Source organism: Coregonus lavaretus (assembly GCF_964263955.1).
Source record: "Coregonus lavaretus genome assembly, chromosome: 31".
Taxonomy (NCBI): Eukaryota; Metazoa; Chordata; class Actinopteri; order Salmoniformes; family Salmonidae; genus Coregonus; species Coregonus lavaretus.
In genome coordinates, this window is record NC_140018.1 from 24095599 (window position 1) to 24117611 (window position 22013).

Genomic DNA, 22013 nt, shown 5'->3' on the forward strand with positions numbered 1-22013 from the left:
TTCTCAAGGGATATACAGCAGGTGAAAAGCCACAGAAAAAGCTATTAGCCTCTACTAATTAAAATGTAATGTGTAATAATTAGAAATGTTCTCCTCCAACAACTAGATACAAAATAGGTCTACATGTTGATTATTGGTGTTCTGCTACAGTAGATCTTGGTTACAATATAATTTGAATAGAATGGAGAAATACCAGTGTAGATTAAAGTTTAACTTACCAATGTGCTGGTGCTCCATAGAGCGGATGACCTCAGCCGTCTCATCTCTGACTGGGTCACAGGACTCATAATAATGAATGCACTGCTGAAGAGCTGCCACAATCTGGGATAGAACAGCACTCATTACAATCATCAAAGGAATGTAGAAAACACTGAAAAAATACAACTGAAGACCTGTAAAGGAAATCATTTGTTTGAGGGTAATACATTTTCCAGTACTCTACCTCAGAATAGAATAGAACTAGATATATAGCAAGTTTAATGTCTTCAACATCCATCAAGTTCATACTGCAAGACAATAATAAAATGTACTTTATTGGATAGCTATAAAGGCAATCAAGACTTTAATCTTAATAAAACTGGAAACAAATGTTTCATCACGAAGGAGGACAATCAGAGACAATCATCAGCTCGTCATCAATCTCGCCACCACCACCCTCACTGTCACAGAACAGAACCATAAAGGTTAGTCATCACTCACTCACCAGAGACTTGTACTTCCTCTCCAGAAGCCTAAAGACCACAGTCCTGCTGTAGTAACCATGCTGGAAGAGACAGGAATGACATCATCAACTCAGCACTGACAATTGGTTTGACTGTAAGTCGCTCTGGATAAGAGCGTCTGCTAAATGACCAATTTATTTTATTTATTTATTTACTACGGTGAGGGAAAAAAGTATTTGATACCCTGCTGATTTTGTACGTTTGCCCACTGACAAAGACATGATCAGTCTATACTTTTAATGGTAGGTTTATTTGAACAGTGAGAGACAGAATAACAACAAAAAAATCCAGAAAAACATGTCAAAAATGTTATAAATTGATTTGCATTTTTAATGAGGGAAATAAGTATTTGTCCCCTCTGCAAAATATGACTTAGTACTTGGTGGCAAAACCCTTGTTGGCAATCACAGAGGTCAGACGTTTCTTGTAGTTGGCCACCAGGTTTGCACACATCTCAGGAGGGATTTTTTCCCACTCCTCTTTGCAGATCTTCTCCAAGTCATTAAGGTTTCGAGGCTGACGTTTGGCAACTCGAACCTTCAGCTCCCTCCACAGATTTTCTATGGGATTAAGGTCTGGAGACTGGCTAGGCCACTCCAGGACCTTAATGTGCTTCTTCTTGAGCCACTCCTTTGTTGCCTTGGCAGTGTGTTTTGGGTCATTGTCATGCTGGAATACCCATCCACGGAGGTTCTCACCCAAGATTTGACGGTACATGGCCCCGTCCATCGTCCCTTTGATGCGGTGAAGTTGTCCTGTCCCCTTAGCAGAAAAACACCCCCAAAGCATAATGTTTCCACCTCCATGTTTGACGGTGGGGATGGTGTTCTTGGGGTCATAGGCAGCATTCCTCCTCCTCCAAACACGGCGAGTTGAGTTGATGCCAAAGAGCTCGATTTTGGTCTCATCTGATCACAACACTTTCACCCAGTTCTCCTCTGAATCATTCAGATGTTCATTGGCAAACTTCAGACGGGCCTGTATATGTGCTTTCTTGAGCAGGGGGACCTTGCGGGCGCTGCAGGATTTCAGTCCTTCACGGCGTAGTGTGTTACCAATTGTTTTCTTGGTGACTATGGTCCCATCTGCCTTGAGATCATTGACAAGATCCTCTCGTGTAGTTCTGGGCTGATTCCTCACCGTTCTCATGATCATTGCAACTCCACGAGGTGAGATCTTGCATGGAGCCCCAGGCCGAGAGAGTTTGACAGTTCTTTTGTGTTTCTTCCATTTGCGAATAATCGCACCAACTGTTGTCACCTTCTCACCAAGCTGCTTGGCGATGGTCTTGTAGCCCATTCCAGCCTTGTGTAGGTCTACAATCTTGTCCCTGACATCCTTGGAGTGCTCTTTGGTCTTGGCCATGGTGGAGAGTTTGGAATCTGATTGATTGATTGTTTCTGTGGACAGGTGTCTTTCATACAGGTAACAAGCTGAGATTAGGAGCACTCCCTTTAAGAGTGTGCTCCTAATCTCAGCTCGTTACCTGTATAAAAGACACCTGGGAGCCAGAAATCTTTCTGATTGAGAGGGGGTCAAATACTTATTTCCCTCATTAAAATGCAAATCAATTTATAACATTTTTGACATGTGTTTTTCTGGATTTTGTTGTTGTTATTCTGTCTCTCACTGTTCAAATAAACCTACCATTAAAATTATAGACTGATCATTTCTTTGTCAGTGGGCAAACGTACAAAATCAGCAGGGGATCAAACACTTTTTTCCCTCACTGTACTTATGGGGGGGGGGATTGTTTTTTTGTGGTGTTCATAGAAGGTTAATATTGTGCTCACCATCCACTTCTTAAACCAGGTGGCTTTGATATCCAGTAAGGCAATGAGGTGCATGGGTTCCAAGGCTTTCTCTGACCCTTGTGTCCCTAACCCGTGTTCAGGGTGTAAGGACAGGAGGGAGAAAGTACTCTCTATTATCTCCTCCATGTACCTAGTGACACAAAGAAGATACAAAATCAAATTCTAGACTAAACTATTAATTTGGAAGCGCTGATCACTGAATAAAATAGAACAAACATCTCACTTCTCTGGGTGCCGAATCCAAAAGGTTGTTACCTCCTTCTGAAAATCATTCATTAATCGCATCTGGAGAAAAATTAAAAAATTAGTAATAATAATATGCCATTTAGCAGACGCTTTTATCCAAAGGGACTTGGTCATGCGTGCATACTTTTTTTTTTTGTGTATGGGTGGTCCCGGGTATCGAACCCACTACCTTGGCGTTACAAGCGCCGTGCTCTACCAGCTGAGCTACAGAGGACCACAATAAAAACGACATCATATTCATATACAGTGGGGAAAAAAAGTATTTAGTCAGCCACCAATTGTGCAAGTTCTCCCACTTAAAAAGATGAGAGAGGCCTGTAATTTTCATCATAGGTACACGTCAACTATGACAGACAAATTAAGAAAAGAAAATCCAGAAAATCACATTGTAGGATTTTTTATGAATTTATTTGCAAATTATGGTGCAAAATAAGTATTTGGTCACCTACAAACAAGCAAGATTTCTGGCTCTCACAGACCTGTAACTTCTTCTTTAAGAGGCTCCTCTGTCCTCTACTCGTTACCTGTATTAATGGCACCTGTTTGAACTTGTTATCAGTATAAAAGACACCTGTCCACAACCTCAAACAGTCACACTCCAAACTCCACTATGGCCAAGACCAAAGAGCTGTCAAAGGACACCAGAAACAAAATTGTAGACCTGCACCAGGCTGGGAAGACTGAATCTGCAATAGGTAAGCAGCTTGGTTTGAAGAAATCAATTGTGGGAGCAATTATTAGGAAATGGAAGACATACAAGACCACTGATAATCTCCCTCGATCTGGGGCTCCACGCAAGATCTCACCCCGTGGGGTAAAAATGATCACAAGAACGGTGAGCAAAAATCCCAGAACCACACGGGGGGACCTAGTGAATGACCTGCAGAGAGCTGGGACCAAAGTAACAAAGTCTACCATCAGTAACACACTACACCGCCAGGGACTCAAATCCTGCAGTGCCAGACGTGTCCCCCTGCTTAAGCCAGTACATGTCCAGGCCCGTCTGAAGTTTGCTAGAGTGCATTTGGATGATCCTGAAGAGGATTAGGAGATTGTCATATTGTCAGATGAAACCAAAATATAACTTTTTGGTAAAAACTCAACTCGTCGTGTTTGGAGGACAAAGAATGCTGAGTTGCATCCAAAGAACACCATACCTACTGTGAAGCATGGGGGTGGAAACATCATGCTTTGGGGCTGTTTTTCTGCAAAGGGACCAGGACGACTGATCCGTGTAAAGGAAAGAATGAATGGGGCCATGTATCGTGAGATTTTGAGTGAAAACCTCCTTCCATCAGCAAGGGCATTGAAGATGAAACGTGGCTGGGTCTTTCAGCATGACAATGATCCCAAACACACAGCCCAGGCAACAAAGGAGTGGCTTCGTAAGAAGCATTTCAAGGTCCTGGAGTGACCTAGCCAGTCTCCAGATCTCAACCCCATAGAAAATATTTGGAGGGAGTTGAAAGTCCGTGTTGCCCAGCGACAGCCCCAAAACATCACTGCTCTAGAGGAGATCTGCATGGAGGAATGGGCCAAAATAAAACAGTGTGTGAAAACCTTGTGAAGACTTACAGAAAACGTTTGACCTGTGTCATTGCCAACAAAGGGTATATAACAAAGTATTGAGAAACTTTTGTTATTGACCAAATACTTATTTTCCACCATAATTTGCAAATAAATTCATTAAAAATCCTACAATGTGATTTTCTGGATTTTTTTTCTTCTCATTTTGTCTGTCATAGTTGACGTGTACCTATGATGAAAATTACAGGCCCTCTCATCTTTTTAAGTGGGAGAACTTGCACAATTGGTGGCTGACTAAATACTTTTTTTCCCCCACTGTAGGTATAACTGCCATGAAAGTATCCCATTAGAGAGGGTGCATACTTGTTTTAGGAGACGGGTAATGTCCTGTCTATTTACATCAATCCCAGCTGATCCAGTCGGGAGGCTCAGTTTATGGTACAGGAAGTCAGACTCCAGACTTTTGGCTATTCGTCAGAAGGCAAAATATTCATTATCCACATCAGACTTTGAATAAAAAAGAGACAATACATTTGAGAAACATAGATGGGAAAAAGAAATGCATTACCTAAACTGGTGTAGATCTCTCTTGTTACATTCAGTGGAGAACAGGATAATGTTTTTGCAAAAAAGCGCAGGACCTTATCCTGAGTGGAGAGTAAACAAAATAAGACATAGAAATCTGAGGAGAGAAACAGACATAGGAAATAGGACTCATGCAGATGTGAATTGTTGCAATTTCACTGTGACAAATGTTCATCAGACTGAAAACAACTCAAATTGTTTACAAAACAGAGTACACAAGTTCCCTAGGGGGTGAATTCCCATATCAGAGCATCCTTTTCTATTGAAGGTCCTTGTATTCATCTGAGGTTTCAAATGTATTCTCTAAGTATGCCTACAAGCAATACTGACAATGTGTAACTATGTGTGAAGATGGCCTACTTTACTTTGAGTTAATAGACTAGAAATCATCCGTTGCCAAACTCAGCTGTCCAGCTCTTTACCTTTAACATTTTGTTATATAAGCAAAACAAGGATGACAGTATTCATTCTCCTTTGTTGGCTCTTTAATATGACTTTCAAAATGACATAAGACAGGCATTTCTCTGAGAACATGTTATCTCCACTCATAGGAGCCAACTTTTCTGTGAGCATTTTTCAGTGACTTACACTGAGGTCAGGGTCGGGGTCAGCCAGGGCAGCAGAGAGGTTCCTGCGAAGGCCACTCCAACTCTCACAGCTTAGCACATCCGAGGGCGGGGCACAACACAGAGCCTGCAGGGCCTCCCAGCGCACCTGCACAACACATCACTTTCACTCTCAGGGACCACACAACATTGGCTCCAATCAATTAAATCTCTGCCACTCTAGTAATAACCTAGCAAATTATACAGGATAGAAATCATATTGAAATCCTTTTACCTCTTTAGGCCTACTAGGGTCGAGCTTTTCAGCAAGAACTTGCAGCTGTTCTTGTTTGATAAATGCATAACTCTGTATGGAAACATGGAAGCATTTGCAACTGTAGTTAATGTGTAATTCACTTTTTTGTGCTTGGTAAGCTATAATTAGACAACATAAATTACACTGATTACAAACTCAACTCAGAGGCAACACAAACAAATTTAACCTATAATATAATGATTTACAAGTTTAATAGTATTACTTATCCAGACCCAAATAAATATGTTAATAAGGTACAGTGGCTTGTGAAAGTATTCATCCCCCTTGGCATTTTTCCTATTTTGATTTTTTTTTAATCATTTGATTTACACAATATGCCTACCACTTTGAAGATGCAAAATATTTTTGTGTGTGAAACAATCAAGAAATAAGACAAGAAAACTTGAGCTGCATAACTATTCACCCCCCCAAAGTCAATACTTTGTAGAGCCACCTTTTGCAGCAATTACAGCTGCAAGTCTCTTGGGATATGTCTCTATAAGCTTGGCACATCTAGCCACTGGGATTTTTGCCCATTCTTCAAGGCAAAACTGCTCCAGCTCCTTCAAGTTGGATGGGTTCCGCTGGTGTACAGCAATCTTTAAGTCATACCACAGATTCTCAATTGGATTGAGGTCTGGGCTTTGACTAGGCCATTCCAAGACATTTAAAGGTTTGCCCTTAAACCACTCAAGTGTTGCTTTAGCAGTATGCTTAAGGTCATTGTCCTGCTGGAAGGTGAACCTCCGTCCCAGTCTCAAATCTCTGGAAGACTGAAACAGGTTTCCCTCAAGAATTTCCCTGTATTTAGCGCCATCCATCATTCCTTCAATTCTGACCAGTTTCCCAATCCCTGTCGATGAAAAACATCCCCACAGCATGATGCTGCCACCACCATGCTTCACTGTGGGGATGGTGTTCTCGGAGTGATGAGAGGGGTTGGGTTTGCGCCAGACATAGCGTTTTCCTTGATGGCCAAAAAGCTCAATTTTAGTCTCATCTGACCAGAGTATCTTCTTCCATATGTTTGGGGAGTCCCCCACATGGCTTTTGGCGAACACCAAACATGTCTTTTTTCTGGCCACTCTTCCGTAAAGCCCAGCTCTGTGGAGTGTACGGCTTAAAGTGGTCCTATGGACAGATACTCCAATCTCCGCTGTGGAGCTTTGCAGCTCCTTCAGGGTTATCTTTGGTCTCTTTGTTGCCTCTCTGATGAATGCCCTCCTTACCTGGTCCGTGAGTTTTGGTGGGCGGCCCTCCCTTGGCAGGTTTGTTGTGGTGCCATATTCTTTCCATTTTTTAATAATGGATTTAATGGTGCTCCGTGGGATGTTCAAAGTTTCTGATATTTTTTTATAACTCAACCCTGATCTGTACTTCTCCACAACTTTGTCCCTGACCTGTTTGGAGAGCTCCTTGGTCTTCATGGTGCCGCTTGCTTGGTGGTGCCTCTTGCTTAGTGGTGTTGCAGACTCTGGGGCCTTTCAGAACAGGTGTATATATACTGACACTTAGATTGGACACAGGTGGACTTTATTTAACTAATTATGTGACTTCTGAAGGTAATTGGTTGCACCAGATCTTATTTAGGGGCTTCATAGCAAAGGGGGTGAATACATATGCACGCACCACCTTTCCGTTATTAATTGTTTTGAATTTTTTTAAACAAGTTATTTTTTTCATTTCACTTCACCAATTTGGACTATTTTGTGTATGTCCATTACATGAAATCCAAATAAAAATCCATTTAAATGACAGGTTGTAATGCAACAAAATAGGAAAAACGCCAAGGGGGATGAATACTTTTGCAAGGCACTGTATAATGATACTGGTCTGATAGTGTATAAAAAGCCATTCAGTGGATAGTTGGGTGGATCCTCACTTTGTCCTGGCCTAGATTAAACCCCCTATAAATCAATATGAACTCTGCCAGCACAAACAAAAACACATAATGCATTTATATAGCAATGCAGAGTAGCAGACCACAAAGTAGCAGACCAAACTCAACCCCCGGCCCAAGATGGGAGCTGGAAAATTAGGGCAACAAGAGTGACTTGTAGGCTATTTATTTTACATGCTATTACCTGATTGAAGGATGAATCACTGTCAGAGCAGTTGTCTGTGTAATGGCAGTTTGACTGCTGATGTTGGCTCTCCCTGTGCATCTCCTCCTTTCTCAGTTGGTCCTCTTCAAATTTATTAATCAATGATTCAACAACTACCATCATCGTGTTCTTCAGTGTCTGCATCATTTGCTTGTATCTACAAATGAGAAAGTAAATGTGATGGGTGAATGCAATGCAAGATCTAGTCTACACTCCTGCTTCAAGATTGTATTCATTGTGACGCATACAAGCACATACAGACTCCCCCTGTAAGCAGTGGAATATTCTGTGAAATAAGTGGCGAGTCATGTTAGTCATCTCGTCTTCACTGGGAATGCTTTATGGACACTGGAGAGAGACACCATACATACTCTCCAGATTCTCTAGTCTTCCTTGTAACAGCATGGACCAAGGTGTCCTGAACGGACCCAACAGCATGTCCCTCTCCTCTGGCACAGCCCTCTGTCTCCTCCTCAATGACTGCTCCCAGAGAGCTTTCCACATACTGCCGCAGGTACTTAACAAATTCATAACTAAAAAAGAGACAGATAATAAACAAGAATTAGATAATAACGCATACAAATTACTACAGATTTCATGGTAACAATGGAGAAAGTAATTAATTTCTGAATACTTATGGAAGTTCTTGTCAGTCTCCTCCAGATGTAGCAAGATTTCCTCTGCACATTCAATGGATGGTGCACCTGAGATTCTGTCTTTGATGCTTTTTAGAAGTTGCCTCAACAGAGACTGAAGTTCAGCCTCAGCCTCAGCTGAGAAATGAGACATGGTCTTGTTGTGCATTCACTCTTCTCTGCACAAATACTGTATCTGCAGAATTGAGATTAGAAAGTGGCAACTTAGTTAACTAGCCAGCTACGACAGTGATACTTCAATGCGATAACTAGCTACTTAGACAAGCGATGTAATTGTATTAAAACAAGTACATGCATTGTCTTGCTATGTAGCTAGTTGATGTTGTGTTTGTTGACATCTCTCTGCAATTAGGGTGCTAGCTTGCCAACGACGAAAGCTAACGTTAGCTTGCTAGCAACGAAGGAAATGAGATAAAGTCCTTTGCATGACATAACTTAATTCAACATTTTCCCAAACCATTGCAAATGTATCACATTGTAATAAAAAGTGTAAGACTTACTAGCTACATATGGTACAGCTTATTTCGTCAATATAGCTAGCTAGCTAGTTGTATCGTTAGTACACATTTCGAACCTGCTGCAGCTTGGCTCGACCACTGTCTCTATGGAAACACGTAGCTAGCTCACACTCGTGCATTGTGGGATATTCAAAGAAGAGGGTCACAGGCAAAGATGATGCTGATAAAATGGGTGCAAACAAACACCAATGGTGGAGGATGTTTGAATATTTATAATGTTAACATTGACAATCATGATATGCAATAAATTACAGCTACTCCGGATATTTAAAAGTTTTCAGACGTTATGCTTGTTACTGTGCCTTTAAATACCTTTCCTGTGTTAGGTGTCACGTGGTTCCCATGTTTACAATCCCTTCCTGAGAGAGGAGCGTCTGTCAAAAGCCAAACTAGCTCAAGATTGCACCTGTTAGAACTGCTATTTATCTAGATGGCACAATACGATACACAATTTAACTAAGTATCAAGTAAAGGATATCATCAGAAAGCGTTAGCTAGCTTATTGAAGTACCTAAATAATACAGATTGGCTAGGATTGGGAACCATTGTTTGTAGCGTTCTTTAGTTTAGCTAGCTAAATACCAACCCGTGACTGCTATGGCTGCTGTTGACAGTTTTGAGCTTTTGTACAGAGAAATTGCTCGATCATGCAATTCATGTGTGGAAACCCTAGCCGTTGTGGGTGCTCTGTATACAGCCAGCAAAGCTGTCATCCTCGTGCGGGACTGCTACAGCTTTATCAGGGTGCATTTCCTTCCTCGACTGATGCCAAGCACACGCCTTGGCCACCGTTTTGGTGAATGGGCTGTCATTTATGGTAATGCTAAATGCAATAGAATAGAAAGCGAATAATTCCACAGTTCACATAAAGGGTTTGTTTATTATGGTTCTTATCATGACTTCTATGCCCATGTATTACAGGTGCTTCAGAGGCCATAGGGAAAGCCTATGCAGAGGAGCTTGCCAGGCAGGGCATCTGCATCATCCTGATAAGCAAAGAGGGTGCCAGTGTCAGTGACACAGCCAAGGCCATCTCTGAGACTCACAGAGTGGATACAATGGTGCTTGTGGCAGACTTCAGTCAGGGCCATGCAGCTTGCAAGCCTGTCAAAGACGCCTTGAGGGACAAAGATATAGGCTTTCTAGTTAACTGTGTGGATGACTCCCTTCGCAACTCGCCAAACTTTACTGGCCTGTCTGAAGACCTGTTGTGGGATGTAATCAACAGAAACATTGCTGCCACCACACTGATGACGCGCCTGGTTCTACCTGGCATGGTAGAGAGGAGACGTGGAGCAGTGGTGAACATCTCTTCTGGGGCATGTTATAGACCCTCTCCAAGCAAAGCTGCTCTCTCTGCGTCTACGGTCAGATTCTACACACACACACACACACACACCCATCCTATTAGGTGTGTGTGTGACCCTAATGATCCTTGATGTTCATGTTTTTAAATGCATTGTGTTCTTATGAGCCTACTTTTGTTGTACTGAAATGGCTGTGATTCTTCTCTTTTTTTTCTCAGGCTTACCTTGACAACTTTTCCCGTGCTTTGCACCATGAATATGGTCGTCAGGGAATCTTTGTGCAAAGTCTGATACCTTTCCAAGTGGCGCCCCATGGAATATCAGCAGGCGGCTGGCTAGTACCACAGTCAGATGTGTATGCCCGTCATGCCATCTCCACCCTGGGCATCTCACACAGGACCACGGGCTATTGGCCCCATACACTGCAGGTACACAGATCAGTGCTGAATAAAACGGGTCTTGGTAGAGTTGAGGGACATTTAGTAGTCCGTAGTCCATTTTAAACTATAGACTAACCATGACTCTATTGTTGGTGTTATCTTTTCCAGTTTCGACTTGTGCAGTCAATGCCAGAATGGATTTGGGTCTTGGGATCACGTATGCTCACAAGCTCATGCTGAAAGCTCTCCAGAAAACTGAACTCCAGTCCACTGAACTCATGACAACAAAGTTATGCCTAGCTGGTAGTCATACAGTCATCATACAGATGATATTACACTAGGAAATGAATTAGTGTGTGTAATGATTGTACCTTGAACTGCATAAAAATCTATATTTATTCATAGTTTATAATAATACTAAAGAATCTCCAGGAGTGTAGCTCCCAAATTATGTTAATGTCGTCTGTGAAATGCACAGATATGTGAGGTGATGGAGATCTTTTTTGCAGTGATTTGAGAGGTTTTTTATTTGGCGAACTGTGATCTTTGAGGTGTTTAACTGACATTCCTATGTAAAGACATTATACTTGAGAATTGATTTTGAAATGGGTTATTTTTTATTTAGTGCTGTGATTATAATTATTGGTGATATGATTGCAGAAAGAAGTTGTGTGCTTGTGAATGACTTTTCATCTAGTTTATGCTTGGTGAATATGCATATGTTATGCATAGCATAATAAAAAATGTAGCTCAATAAAGATGGGCCTTACTAGATAATTATTTGTTGATGTACTTGATTAGGATTTCAATTTTGAACATACACAAATCCATGTTTTTATCGACAAAGACAATATAGTTTTGTAAATAATTTATATTTAGAAGGACCAACCATCTTGACATATTTAATATTATTTAGTAAACATTTGGTCAGTCATTGTCTGTAATCCTCACAAGGACATGGAAAGCAAAGTCTGCTGTTAAAAACAAAACAATTGATGGAACAATTAGAAAGTAACAACTGACAAAGAAATGACAATGTCTAATTATTAGACACAAAATGCATATTGTGTTTGATAATCAATACTTGATCTATAGTCAATTCAATCTTGTTGCAGGTTGGCTGTGTCTCATTTTTTAAATACATTTTTTAAGCTTCATTTCTTGAATATTGGCATACCCTGCCTCTATGTTTGGTATAGCCATATAGTAGATATCATAAGAACCTAAATGATCCTTTTATGGTTTCACCTTGGGAAACAACACTACCACAGGTCATTGAATGTTGTCATGCCTAAGAGGTGGGATATGTAGTCTTTGTTGTGGTTTGGATGGCGCCTCCTCCATAGGAGGGGAAGGTTGAAAAGATTCTCGCCTTCACCCTGACATCACCCACCTGAGAGATTGAGAGCTCCAAACTTTCTTCAAGTCTTGTCCGTTGGTAAGTTGAAAAAGCAAACAATTCACTCATGATAATTACATGATCAAATACCAGATTTGTGCAAATTGCACATTAGAAAGTGAGATGTAATGGTCTCTTCTTTTGTTTACGAAAATGCAATGGTCTCTTAAAATAGTTAAGTGCATTGCCTCTGGTTAGTTGTTGGTAATACTATTAGACAATCATAATGCGTAGACAGTGAGGTTAATCAATTGAAATTTACATTAAAGGGATATTTCACCCATTTTGTAAGAATTGATGGGATTTGCTGACCATGACTAAAAAGTAATGATATAGTCTATAATTATAGAATTTATAACATGTGACCATACCAGTTTAACAATACTTAGACTACACGTACATCTTTGATGAAAAGTAGACAACTATCTGCAGTGAGAGGTTTTTCCTCAGAAAACGTTGCTCGGCAAAAATTATATTTTGAGTATGCATTCAGAAATTGTCCCTAAATTATATTGTGGCACAGAAAACTGTAATGGCAAGGCAGGAAATAATTGTAATATCTTCTTGTGCCTTCTGAATAAAGCAATCAATGTTTAGGGGTTGAACAAGGTCAGGTCCTTGGTTCCCACCAGATTGGAAAGGTCTGTTATTGGAATGGCTCCTGATATCTGGGCCTCATGGGCCTTCACTTATCAATGTACTCAATGGTCCAAATTAACCGATAAAGATGGTCCTTGATTGAGGGCTCATTGGTACATTTTAATTAGTACAGTTTAATTCATGCTGTTATGAGATCTATTCATTCTCTAAAACATTGCTTAAAAAATAAATATATTTTACAGTTGTCATAACTGTAATCCACCATGTGATAAATAAATGATATGTTTTTCCACAGCAAACTGTCTAACTGATCGAAATGGGTGAATGGGATTTGCTGGGCCGGCTGCTGGACAAAGTGCAGTCCCACTCCACGGTTATAGGGAAGATCTGGCTAACCGTCCTGTTTGTCTTCAGGATCCTGGTCCTTGGGGCCGGGGCAGAGAAGGTGTGGGGGGACGAGCAGTCAGACTTCGTCTGTAACACAGACCAGCCGGGATGTGAGAACGTCTGTTATGACCACGCCTTCCCCATCTCACACGTCCGCTTCTGGGTGCTTCAGATCATCTCCGTTTCCACCCCAACCCTGGTGTACCTGGGCCATGTCCTCCATGTCATCCACGTAGAGAAGAAAGTCAGGGAGAAGATGAAGAAGCAAGCACAGGATGAGCAGGACAATAACTTCCTGAAGAAGGGCTACAAAGTCCCCAAGTACAGCGACGACAATGGAAAGATTAACCTGCGTGGCCGTCTGTTACGCAGTTACGTAGTGCACCTACTGGTGAAGATCCTTCTAGAGGTGGGGTTCATCATGGGTCAGTACTACCTGTATGGCTTCACCCTCCAAGCCCGCTTTGTCTGCATTCGCTTCCCCTGCCCTCACCAGGTGGACTGCTTCCTGTCCAGACCCACAGAGAAGACCGTCTTCATCTGGTTTATGCTGGTGGTAGCCTGTGTGTCTCTACTCCTCAACCTCATTGAGCTCTTCTACCTGTTTGTCAAATCGGTCAAAGAGTGTCTGGACAGAAGGCAGGACTACACGGTGACCCCGGTCACCCCTGTCCTGGAGAGGAAGGCCTTTGAGAACAAGGACCAGATGATCCAGAACTGGGTCAATCTGGAGTTGGAGCTGCAGGGGAGGAAGCTGGCCAGTGGGGTGATGAAAAGTGTGGCTTCTGAGGAAAACACAGCTAACATGGGGGAGGTCCATATCTGAGGTGTCAGCTTTGGTACACATTATTTTTCACACAACCTGCTTGTATGTTGACTCAATGATTCACATGCCAGTCTACAGCCATACGTACAGTATAAAATAACCTTAATTCTGTGTGCCTAAATGTACAATTTCTCCTAAACATTAAATTACATATTCATCGCATTTTTATGCGATAAAGGATTCATGTTTGAGCTTGTACCACAGAAAAATAATGTCTAATATAAATCTGTATCTTTGTATTTGATGTATTTCTTAATTTTCTAAATATTTATTTGGAACTTGTGTTATTGGTTGTGACATTGCATGTATGAGTAGATGTAATGTAATTCAGATAACACTATAATCTTGATTCAATAAATTACAATTTTATAAGGAAATTATTCTGTCTGGTACAGTTGAAGTCGGGAGTTTACATACACCTTAGCCAAATACATTTAAACTCAGTTTTTCACAATTCCTGACATTTAATCCTAGTAAAAATTCCCTGTCTTAGGTCAGATAGGATCTCCACTTAATTTTAAGAATGTGAAATGTCAGAATAATAGTAGAGAGAATAATTTATTTCAGCTTTTATTTCTTTCATCACATTCCCAGTGGGTCAGAAGTTTACATACACTCAATTAGTATTTGGTAGCATTGCCTTTAAATTGTTTAAGTTGGGTCAAACATTTTGGGTAGCCTTCCACAAGCTTCCCACAATAAGTTGGATGAATTTTGGCCCATTCCTCCTGACAGAGCTGGTGTAACTGAGTCAGGTTTGTAGGCCTCCTTGCTCGCACATGCTTTTTCAGTTCTCCAATACCTTGTTGTGGATATGTATCTTTCTGTCAATCATTATGCATGGGCCTTCCTGTCAGTCCTGTACAGGTTAACTTTTAAAATTGAATTCGCTGATTATGACTACGTGACAGTGAACCTGACGCAATCCTTACCACCAGCCTCCAAAACTCAAGGTTCAACTCATGCTAACGATCAGTTGGTCTCAGAGGTATATTCTCCATAGGGTCAGGACCAGGTAGGAGGCAACTTTTCTCTCCTCACTTCACATTTTCCTATCCTTTGAGTAATTTTTAAGAAAAACATGTAGTTTGTTTTGTAATTATTTTGGATCTAAAGAATGTTTATTTAAGTTATTAAAGTAGTATATTTTTCAGTGCATAATGTATTTGGGGTTTACTGATTACCATGCAATATCATAAAATATGAACATATAATTAATAGCAAATAAGTCATACATAAACTTTTCCTCATAATCAATATATTTACTAGACATTAACTATGATCTAGCCTGTCATGTGCTTTTTGTTGCTCTTCATTATGTGACCAACTCCTTACATTTTAAGTTAATTTTTGAAGTAGGGTTATCATTCAATACACAATAGTTATTACATACAATAATGTTGTAAAAAATAATAATATATATATTCTTAATGATAGAGGGTTATCAGTTTTAGGAACTTGGTCTTGATGCCATTGTGTGCATGCCCCAAAAGTCAAATTAATGATTAAGGCTGAAAAGTGAGTGGAAACATTGACAACCTGACTCATAGATAAGATGGACCTTCTACTGTCAAATTCATTAACTGGCTATTTTCTTCTCTGTCTTTAGAAAGCCATTGAACATCAGCAAACATGGGAGACTGGGGTTTTCTTTCCACGTTACTGGACAAGGTGCAGTCCCACTCAACGGTCATTGGGAAGATATGGATGAGTGTCCTGTTCCTGTTCAGAATCATGGTTCTGGGTGCTGGAGCGGAGAGTGTGTGGGGCGATGAACAATCTGGTTTCATATGCAATACGCAACAACCTGGTTGTGAAAATGTCTGCTATGACTGGATCTTCCCCATATCACACATCCGTTTCTGGGTCATGCAGATCATCTTCATCTCCACTCCAACTCTTCTGTACCTGGGCCATGCCATGCATGTCATCAGCCAGGAGAACAAGCTAAGAGCCATAATTCAGAGCCAGCATGATAATGGCACGTTGAAGAAGCCCAAATACACCAATGAAGCAGGGAAGGTCAGAATTAGGGGAGATTTGTTGGGCAGTTACTTGACCCAGCTATTCTTTAAGATCATTCTAGAGATTGCTTTTATTGTTGGCCAGTACTACCTGTATGGGTTTGTCATGGTCCCCATGTTCCCTTGCTCCAGATCTCCCTGCCCCTTTACTGTAGAATGCTACATGTCTCGTCCCACAGAGAAGACCATATTCATCATCTTCATGCTGGTGGTGGCCTGTGTGTCTCTGGCTCTAAATGTGATTGAGGTTTTCTATCTGCTTTGCACAAGAGTGAGATGTGGCGGCTCTAAGGGGCGCACTAATCACACTACCTCAGCAGCGAACCCCGCCGTCCTCCCCTCCCCTGGGTGGTCTGGTCACATGGATACTGAGATGGACGCCCTGAGACAGAACAAGATGAACCTGGAATTTGAGAGTGGCCAGAGTTTAGGGGGTAGTCTGGAAGGAGCAAAGGAAGAGAAAAGGTTGCTAGGTGACCACTAAAACACTTGAAAGTTAATTAGCCTTGAATGTATCTTGATCTTTTGTATTGTTGAAAATCTGAATGAATACACTACCTGTTTTGTTTTCTTATGTTTATTGATTTAAATACAGTGCACTAGTAGTTAGTGTATTTTATGTATTTATGTTGAATGTGTACTGTTCAATTGTGGACTACTACAAAATGAAAATGCTTGCACAGATATGTTACCCCTAAATGTCAATAAACCTTGATATGATTTGTATATTGACTGATGAATGTTAACAACTGAGATATTGTCTATCCTACAATACAATCTAGATAGGCAGTGTTTATTTTTTGAAATGATAAATAAAACATATTGTAAAAAATTAAATAAATATGTTTTAATGGTGGTTGCATGAAATTGAGAGACTGAAAACTCATCAAACAATCACTGAAACATGACACAATAATACATATGAAGGAATAGTTGATTCTCTTAGGACACCAAATATGGCTTTCAAATTAACATCACTGAAGAATAAGACTTTACAGATGTAGGATCTTAATTTGATCACCATTTTGTTGCTGTAGTGTATTCAAGGTTTAAAAAGGCTTCTAAAGTTTGTAATTTCCACTTTAAAATGTCAGACTTGATTTGACCTAATGAAAAATGTATCAACCCCTACAAAAAAATACATTAATTATAATCCACCTAATAATACACATGTCCTGTTGCTGCTGGATTATTATCCTGCTGTAACAAACTGGCTCAAATTAAGATCCTACATCTGTATGTTTCCCAACCCTCAAAATAAAGTGGCTTATTATTATACCAGAACTTTGTCAAACTACCAATCCAGACAAATGTTCTAGGAGTGGGATACTGTGTACTTTTCAGTATGAAAATATTGCTATAGGCATAATTTGAAAATAAGGAATGGCACGTCCTCCAACCCTCACAATAAAGGGGCTTATAGCTATAGTATAATAAAATAAGTATCCTTATTTTTTGCTAGAATTCTATTAATGTCAATCCAGGCACATATTCTGAGAGGGCATTGTCAACAACAAAAATACAATTTCATACAGTATAATTGTAAAACTATCCAAGGAAATCCAAAGAAAACTATTGATTTAAGATTTCATTAACTTATATTACCCTTTGCCTACCTAGACCTAGACCACCCACATTTTCAATGAGAAATCATTAGCACAGGCTATGGCTTAGATTACAATGCTATTTCATGGTTATTACTTACTCATTTGGAAATACAAAATGACTCAACGTTAAAATGTACTTTACCATTGTGTTGCCAATTATTAACTTGTACAATCATCCCCAGGTACACATAATTCTAAACAGCAGATTTGTCATTTCCATGCACAACGTGTCAACTCACACGACAAGAAAATTGTGCAATTCGACAAAACTAAAGTTCAAGGTAAACTAGTAGCACTACGTAGCATTTTAACATTTGCCTCTACAACTGGTGGATGTTGTGTTCTGCCCAGAAGGTGTCTGTTTAAAGGTAAGACATATTTAATGAACTATTTTGTTGTTTTCCCTTTACATGAAAACACATAAGAATGCAAATCTAATATCACCAAAAACAAAAACAGAGTTTTTATTTCAATATCTATTTTGTGTTATTTGGGACATTTCACATTTACATACTTTGGGTATATCATAAAAATACATCTAAATAATTTCTAACAAAACGTTACTCAAAACAGAATATACACTCAAGCCCTAAATGATTGGCATCCTTGATAAAGATGAGCAAAAAAGACTGTATAAAATAAATAATACAAATAGTGAGCTATATTGTATGCTCAAACAAATAGAGAAATTATTTTATACTATTACAATTGCTCAGAGAAAGATATGTACAGTAGTTTAGAGATTCGATTAGAGAACACATTGGGAGGGATCTTAGACCATTTTTTCATACAGAATCTTTCCAGATCCTTGATATCCTTCATCTGAGCTTTTGGACTTTTCAATGCGGTTCAAGTCCGGAGACTGAGATGGCCATTGCAAAAAGTTGATTTTGTGGTCAATTAACAATTTATTTGTGGATTTGATGTTTGTTTAGGGTTATTGTCTTGCTGGAAGATGCACTTTTGGCCAAGTTTTAGCCTCCTGGCAGAGGCAACCAGGTTTTTGGCAAAAATGTCCTGGTACTGGGTAAAGTTCATGATGCGTATGACCTTAACAATGGCCCCAGGACCAGTAGAAGTGAAATAGCCCCATAACATCAACTACATTGGTGGTGGATCTTTGATGTTATGGGGCTATGTTTCTTCCACTGGTCCTTGGGCCCTTTACCAAGTACCAGGACATGTTTAGTGCCATTATCCTTGCAGGGTGAGGTATTGAAAGGTATTGAAAACAGGGGTGCCAATCATTTTGACCTTTTTTAGATTATTTTTAAATTACTTGTTAAACAAAATCTCTGAGCAATTGTATTAGTATAAAATTATTTTATTTTCAAAAACAATTGAGCATACAATATACTGTAGCTTAGTATTTATATTATTTATTTTATACAGTGTGTATTTATCAAGGTGTCAATAATTTTGGACCTGTCTGTAACGTACTGTATATATAAAAAAGTAATATATTTTGCTATTGAAATACTGAATTATAATGTCTGATGCTGAAATATTATACATCAGATTTTGACTCAGAAAACACTTCATCTCTTGATAACGGACAGCATGTGAAATCTCTCCAGTTAGGCAATGTGTTTTATAGCTTACTTGACTCAAGCCTTACTATCCTATAAACAGCTTGTGTTCTTCTCTCCGAAACACAGACTGCTCTCTGTTCATCTACTCATCTACTATTTTGTTTTACCCATTTAATATTTTTTCATTCAATCTCATCATAGATTTCCAATCATTTATCAGAATGTTGCCAATACTGTAACTCAACCTTTCACTTTGTTTTCCCAAACGTATACATTTATCGTTTTTTCCTACTTCTTTCTAGCCAGAGCTATCAGCACAAATGGGAGAGTGGGGATTCCTGTCATCACTGCTGGACAAAGTGCAGTCGCACTTCACGGTCATCGGAAAGGTTTGGATGACCGTCCTGTTTATCTTCAGGATCATGGTCCTCGGAGCAGGGGCGGAGAAGGTGTGGGGCGATGAGCAGTCTAATATGATTTGCAATACCAAACAGCCTGGCTGTAAGAACGTATGCTACGACCACGCCTTCCCCATCTCTCATATCCGCTTCTGGGTCCTTCAGATCATCTTCGTCTCCACCCCAACGTTGGTGTACCTGGGACATGTCATGCACATCATCCACAAGGAAAATAAACTGAGGCAATGGCTAAGTCAGGCAGGCAATGAGATGGGGAAAATGCCTAAGTATTCTGACGAGAAGGGTCATGTCAAAATCAAAGGTGAATTGCTGGCCAGTTACATAGTCAATATATTCTTCAGGATTCTGCTCGAGATAGTGTTTATAGTGGGTCAGTATTACTTATATGGGTTTATCCTGGACCCCAAGATTGAATGCAGCAGAGCTCCCTGTCCGTTCACTGTAGAATGCTTCATGTCACGACCAACAGAGAAGACCATCTTCATCATCTTTATGCTGGTGGTGGCGTGTGTATCTCTGCTGCTGAATGTGGTGGAGATATTTTATCTGATCTGCTATCTGAAGTGTGGCTCTGGCTCAAGAAGACGAGCCCAAGAAGTCCAAGCCATCGCAATACACAGCTATCTGGATGGAGGCAGTACGATGAAGAACGGGAAGATGAGTCTTCATGCAACTGGTCACAGCACTGCCTGAAATCATTGATCACCACTCAACTATTCAGTGGCAGAGAAAGGATGCCACTGAAACTGTTCTACAATAATGCAGTCTAGAAAATATTGCTAGGCTTGGCTTGATTCTGTAAGTAAGGGTAAATACGATGCAGTAGGTGAAACAGGACCGAAGCTTTGAGCTTTGATTTATTTTCCTCTGGTAAACCAAACCAACATGTTGTATTTGTTCATGGTGTGCACTAGAAGGAAATCAAATGCTATGCAACCTAATTTTCAGCAGTCTTGTCGCTCCTCAGTGAGATGGTCATCGAAGTGGCTTTTTGTGATCATGTATGAATGTTGATATAATGTGATTCATCATACATTGTTTGGGATATTGAAACCACACTGACCTAAAGTGACAAAAAAATAATCCGGAAAATATTTGTGACTTTCAATATTTGTAAATATGTCAGTTTGATTTTTGTATTTATTTTATGTGGTTGTAAATAAAATTTCAAAAACGTAAACGTTGCCTGGATTGTATTTTATGTTATAAGATGAGGAAATAACAATAAACAGGCTACTGGTGGGATGTTTTATACCATAATATGTTCTTCTGTCAATATACTGTATTTACAGCACATTAAAAAAAGTAAATTGTGCAGTAAAAAAGGACTATGATGTGTACAGTGAGGGAAAAAAGTATTTGATCCCCTGCTGATTTTGTACGTTTGCCCACTGACAAAGAAATGATCAGTCTATAATTTTTTTAATGGTAGGTTTATTTGAGCAGTGAGAGACAGAATAACAACAACAAAATCCAGAAAAACGCATGTCAAAAATGTTATAAATTGATTTGCATTTTAATGAGGGAAATAAGTATTTGACCCCCTCTCAATCAGAAAGATTTCTGGCTCCCAGGTGTATTTTATACAGGTACTGAGCTGAGATTAGGAGCACACTCTTAAAGAGAGTGCTCCTAATCTCAGCTTGTTACCTGTATAAAAGACACCTGTCCACAGAAGCAATCAATCAATCGGATTTCAAACTCTCCACCATGGCCACGACCAAATAGCTCTCCAAGGATGTCAGGGACAAGATTGTAGAACCTACACAAGGCTGGAATGGGCTACAAGTCCATCTCCAAGCAGCTTGGTGAGAAGGTGACAACAGTTGGTGCGATTATTCGCAAATGGAAGAAACACAAAAGAACTGTCAATCTCCCTCGGCCTGGGGCTCCATGCAAGATCTCACCTCGTGGAGTTGCAATGATCATGAGAACGGTGAGGAATCAGCCCAGAACTACACGGGAGGATCTTGTCAATGATCTCAAGGCAGCTGGGACCATAGTCTCCAAGAAAACAATTGGTAACACACTACGCCGCGAAGGACTGAAATCCTGCAGCGCCCGCAAGGTCCCCCTGCTCAAGAAAGCACATATACAGGCCCGTCTGAAGTTTGCCAATGAACATCTGAATGATTCAGAGGAGAACTGGGTGAAAGTGTTGTGATCAGATGAGACCAAAATCGAGCTCTTTGGCATCAACTCAACTCGCCGTGTTTGGAGGAGGAGGAATGCTGCCTATGACCCCAAGAACACCATCTCCACCGTCAAACATGGAGGTGGAAACATTATGCTTTGGGGGTGTTTTTCTGCTAAGGGGACAGGACAACTTCACCGCATCAAAGGGACGATGGACGGGGCCATGTACCGTCATATCTTGGGTGAGAACCTCATTCCCTCAGCCAGGGCATTGAAAATGGGTCGTGGATGGGTATTCCAGCATGACAATGACCCAAAACACACGGCCAAGGCAACAAAGGAGTGGCTCAAGAAGAAGCACA

The 22013-nt window shown here is 40.3% G+C and overlaps 5 protein-coding genes across 6 annotated transcripts in view; 4 read left to right on the forward strand and 1 right to left on the reverse strand.

Annotated features, from left to right (window-relative positions):
• Positions 1–9128, reverse strand: part of tbc1d32 (TBC1 domain family, member 32) — a 56935-nt gene extending 47807 nt beyond the window's left edge. Inside the window, exons 1-12 of the mRNA XM_084149346.1 lie at positions 9017–9128; positions 8495–8691; positions 8232–8393; positions 7840–8017; positions 5735–5806; positions 5483–5608; positions 4878–4956; positions 4673–4776; positions 2760–2821; positions 2516–2666; positions 704–763; positions 219–321 (exon numbers count right to left, since the gene is read on the reverse strand). Coding sequence (XP_084005472.1) covers positions 219–321; positions 704–763; positions 2516–2666; positions 2760–2821; positions 4673–4776; positions 4878–4956; positions 5483–5608; positions 5735–5806; positions 7840–8017; positions 8232–8393; positions 8495–8664 — 1267 coding nt within the window. The 5' untranslated portion in view covers positions 8665–8691; positions 9017–9128. The remainder of the gene's footprint in view (positions 1–218; positions 322–703; positions 764–2515; positions 2667–2759; positions 2822–4672; positions 4777–4877; positions 4957–5482; positions 5609–5734; positions 5807–7839; positions 8018–8231; positions 8394–8494; positions 8692–9016) is intronic.
• A 230-nt stretch (positions 9129–9358) lies between these two features.
• hsdl1 (hydroxysteroid dehydrogenase like 1) lies at positions 9359–11497 on the forward strand. The gene is made up of 4 exons (XM_084148943.1): positions 9359–9851; positions 9956–10401; positions 10560–10769; positions 10890–11497. Exons 1-4 carry the CDS (start codon positions 9632–9634, stop codon positions 10959–10961), a joined length of 948 nt encoding a protein of 315 aa, XP_084005069.1. The 5' UTR covers positions 9359–9631; the 3' UTR covers positions 10962–11497.
• A 1539-nt stretch (positions 11498–13036) lies between these two features.
• gja11 (gap junction protein, alpha 11) lies at positions 13037–13933 on the forward strand (the record flags this gene model as incomplete). The annotated part of the gene is made up of 1 exon (XM_084149451.1): positions 13037–13933. One exon carries the CDS (start codon positions 13037–13039, stop codon positions 13931–13933), a length of 897 nt encoding a protein of 298 aa, XP_084005577.1.
• Positions 13934–14511: 578 nt separating this feature from the next.
• On the forward strand, positions 14512–16683 carry LOC311107007 (gap junction Cx32.2 protein-like). Of its 2 annotated transcripts, none has more exons than XM_084149452.1 (2): positions 14512–14948; positions 15543–16683. In XM_084149452.1, exon 2 carries the CDS (start codon positions 15566–15568, stop codon positions 16439–16441), a length of 876 nt encoding a protein of 291 aa, XP_084005578.1. In that variant the 5' UTR covers positions 14512–14948; positions 15543–15565; the 3' UTR covers positions 16442–16683. The 2 variants fall into 2 exon arrangements, with proteins under 2 accessions (XP_084005578.1, XP_084005579.1); XM_084149453.1 differs by lacking the exon at positions 14512–14948 and adding an exon at positions 14955–15451.
• A 1094-nt stretch (positions 16684–17777) lies between these two features.
• Positions 17778–20695, forward strand: LOC311107008 (gap junction Cx32.2 protein-like). The gene is made up of 2 exons (XM_084149454.1): positions 17778–17932; positions 19399–20695. Exon 2 carries the CDS (start codon positions 19417–19419, stop codon positions 20206–20208), a length of 792 nt encoding a protein of 263 aa, XP_084005580.1. The 5' UTR covers positions 17778–17932; positions 19399–19416; the 3' UTR covers positions 20209–20695.
• Positions 20696–22013: the final 1318 nt, after the last annotated feature.